At 36.4% G+C, this 3,176-nt stretch overlaps 1 protein-coding gene across 1 annotated transcript; it reads right to left on the reverse strand.

The window, feature by feature from the left end:
* Nucleotides 1–898: 898 nt before the first annotated feature.
* LOC107474246 (uncharacterized) lies at nt 899–2,641 on the reverse strand. Its single transcript, XM_016093845.1, has one exon. It carries the CDS (start codon nt 2,639–2,641, stop codon nt 899–901), a length of 1,743 nt encoding a protein of 580 aa, XP_015949331.1.
* Between the last annotated feature and the right edge of the window lie 535 nt (nt 2,642–3,176).

Consider the following 3,176-nt stretch of genomic DNA (forward strand, 5'->3'; position numbering starts at 1 on the left):
TAATAAATTATCCATTACTTAATATTAGAGGTTCACAAACAACTTCAAACATCAAAGTTTATAAGTAAACAAAAAATAAAACGTACATAATGACAAACCCATAATGTTCTACATTCAAAAGATACAATTACTAGCAAGTTTTCAACTAATCAAAGGTGCAACTCATCAAAAATCATAATTATCATTAAGTGTTCCAACATCTCCATCATAAGCAAGTAATCCAAAGCCACCATCATCAGAAGTACCACCAAAAGAAGCTGTATTTGAAGAATCAGCAACATTAGGAAAATCCACATCAAGTTCCACATCTCCTCCATCTAATAAAATAAAATAGAAAACCAAGAAAAAATTAAAATTACAACTTTACATCAGATATTGAGAGGAAATGAAACAAGTTTTTCTATTTCAATCACCTGTAGGATATGAAGGCATAGCATTATCCGTATAAATTAAATTTTCAATGCCTTCGATGTCTCCATTAGTAAATTCAGGATCACCTTCATCCGGCATTACCCAAAAATCTACTGTGTCAATGCTTTGAATGTCAATTGGATCATAATTCTTCTTCTTGCGATGCATTCTAGATTGAAGGCGTAGATTATAAGTGACATAAACAATGTCACTTAGCCTTTGATGCTCTAATCAGTTCCTCCTCTTTGAATGGATTTGTTCAAAGAGGCTCCAGTTCCTCTCGTAGCCGGATGATGAAGATGTTTGATGAAGAAGACGAACTGCCATTTTTTGCAAGTTAGGAGCACTCTCACCATGTAGCCTCCACCATTCACCTATCAGAATATGTAATTCAACCATCAACTCTCATTCAATATTTAAAAATCATTCAAAGTAAATTGAACATAGAAATATAAATACTTACCAGGTTCAAGTCTCTTAATTGCTTTCAATGCACTTTCCCTTCCAAAACTTCCTTTTCGATCTGATACAACTGTATCTCTTGCATTGCGGCAACCGAGTCATCGCAAAGAGTTTCAATATCAAATAAATCAAGCAAAGACCTCAATATATTTGCCTTCTCAACAAACCCCTCACTATAGAAGTAATCTGGATTCAAAAAGTATGCTGCTGCATGGAGGTCACGCTTCAAATGCTTATCCCACCACATTTTCAAGATACTTGTATGAGGTGTGTATGCAGATTTCCTATTTCTAAACATTGTCTTGATATTAAGTTTGGCTCTTTGCATGCCCGCATACACGATACCCAGAGAAGGTTTCTCATCAGCATCAACAAGCCTCAATAACTTAATTAGAGGACCAACAAGCATAACAGTAGTAAAACAATCCTCCCAAAACTTACTATCCAAGATAATTGAACTAACCATCTTCCCATTGACACTCTTGGATAATTTATGAGAAGTGAAATATTTGTCCACCACCAATGCTTGCAAGTGTTCTTTATGATCATATATACTTTTCAAAGTAATGAATACAGTAGCAAAACGTGTTACTCCTGGTCGAACAATTTCTTTCCATTCTTTTCTTTTTCTAAGCCATGACAAGAAAATCATATGATTGTAAACAAAGATAGTCACTTTTGAAGCACGAGAGGCAAGGTCAGCTATATGAGGAAGACTTGCTATGTCTTTCAAGATAAGATTGATGCAATGAGCAGCACAAGGAGACCAAAAAATGTTTGGATACTTTTCTTGAATGAGTTTTCCAGTAGATACATAATTCGCAGCATTATCAGTAACCACATGCACAATGTTACTAGACCCAACCCACTCAATAACCTCAGCAAACAATTTAAACAAGGTATCGGCAGTTTTTATCATATCAGAAGCATCAACAGACTTAACAAATGACATACCAGCAGGACAATAAACTAGAAAATTAATTAACGTACGCTGCCTTTGATCAGTCCAGCCATCTGCCATCAGTGTACAACCAGTCCTTTTCCACGAGCTCCTATAACCTTCCACAAGCAACTGACACTCCTTTTTAAGATCGGCCAGCAAATGAACTCTCATTTCATCATACGACGGTCCCTTGAAACCAGGTCCAATTGCAGCAACGCCGTCCAAGGCAGGTTGAAAGTAAGGCGATTGAATTGCATTGAATGGAATCCGTGCATCAATGATCCATCTTGCAAGCCCCAACTTAACCTTGTGTTTAACTTGTTTACTGGCCAAGACACTTTTCAAAGCTGGTTGAGAGCCTGGTGTAGTCCTTTCCTTAAAATAACTTCCAATTGGAGTAGCAGCAATCGCTCTTCTCTTTCCTTTGTCTCCCATTGTTGCAGGAGCCGGAGGTTGTACAGGATTAGGCGCTTCACCCTCTTCTTCCGCTTGTGTTTCACTTTCCACATCATAACAATCAGCTGTATATTTTCTTTTTTCTGCCTTATTTTTTTTGTTTTCCTCCAAAAGTCTTTTGAATTGAAGTTCAACATCTTCAGTTACTTTGTTACAAATTTTAATTTGTCCAGGGATCTTTGCAAGATGATATTTCATTCTATATATCCCCCCTCCGTTGTAAGTATTCAAGCAAAAAATACATGTATATTGAGCCTTGTTATTTTTGTCATACTTCACTGTAAAATACTGCCAAGCTGGATCAGATTTACCTCTGGATGAATCAGTTTGAGAATCTTGTGGCTGTGGGTTACTTTGTGATTGTTCCATCTATAACAATCAGAAAACCAAAGACCAGAAAACTTCAGCAACAATGCAAAACATCAAAACATATTCAAAATCAATAACAGCAATTCAAAAAATAATGAAACAGCAACCAGAAGCAGGTAACAGAAGCAGCAATGCAAAACAGAAGCAGGTAACAGAAGCAGCAATACAAAACAGAAGCATCATAACAGAAGCAACAATGCAAAACAGAAGCAGGTAACAGAAGCAGCAATGCAAAACAGAAGCAGGTAACAGAAGCAGCAAAAAATATTCATCATGATTCATGAAGCAGGTAACAGAAGCAGCAATACAAAACAGAAGCATCATAACAGAAGCAGCAATGCAAAACAGAAGCAGGTAACAGAAGCAGCCAAAAAATATTCATCATGATTCATAAAGCAGGTAACAGAAGCAGCAATGCAAAACATATTCAAAATAAAAAACATCAATCATGAAAATCAAGAAGGAGGCATATAATAGGCAAGCTCACAGAACTTCAGAAAATCAAAATCCAATTTCATAAAGGCAGCATTGTGGA

Source organism: Arachis duranensis, chromosome 2, assembly GCF_000817695.3.
Source record: "Arachis duranensis cultivar V14167 chromosome 2, aradu.V14167.gnm2.J7QH, whole genome shotgun sequence".
NCBI classification, from domain to species: Eukaryota; Viridiplantae; Streptophyta; class Magnoliopsida; order Fabales; family Fabaceae; genus Arachis; species Arachis duranensis.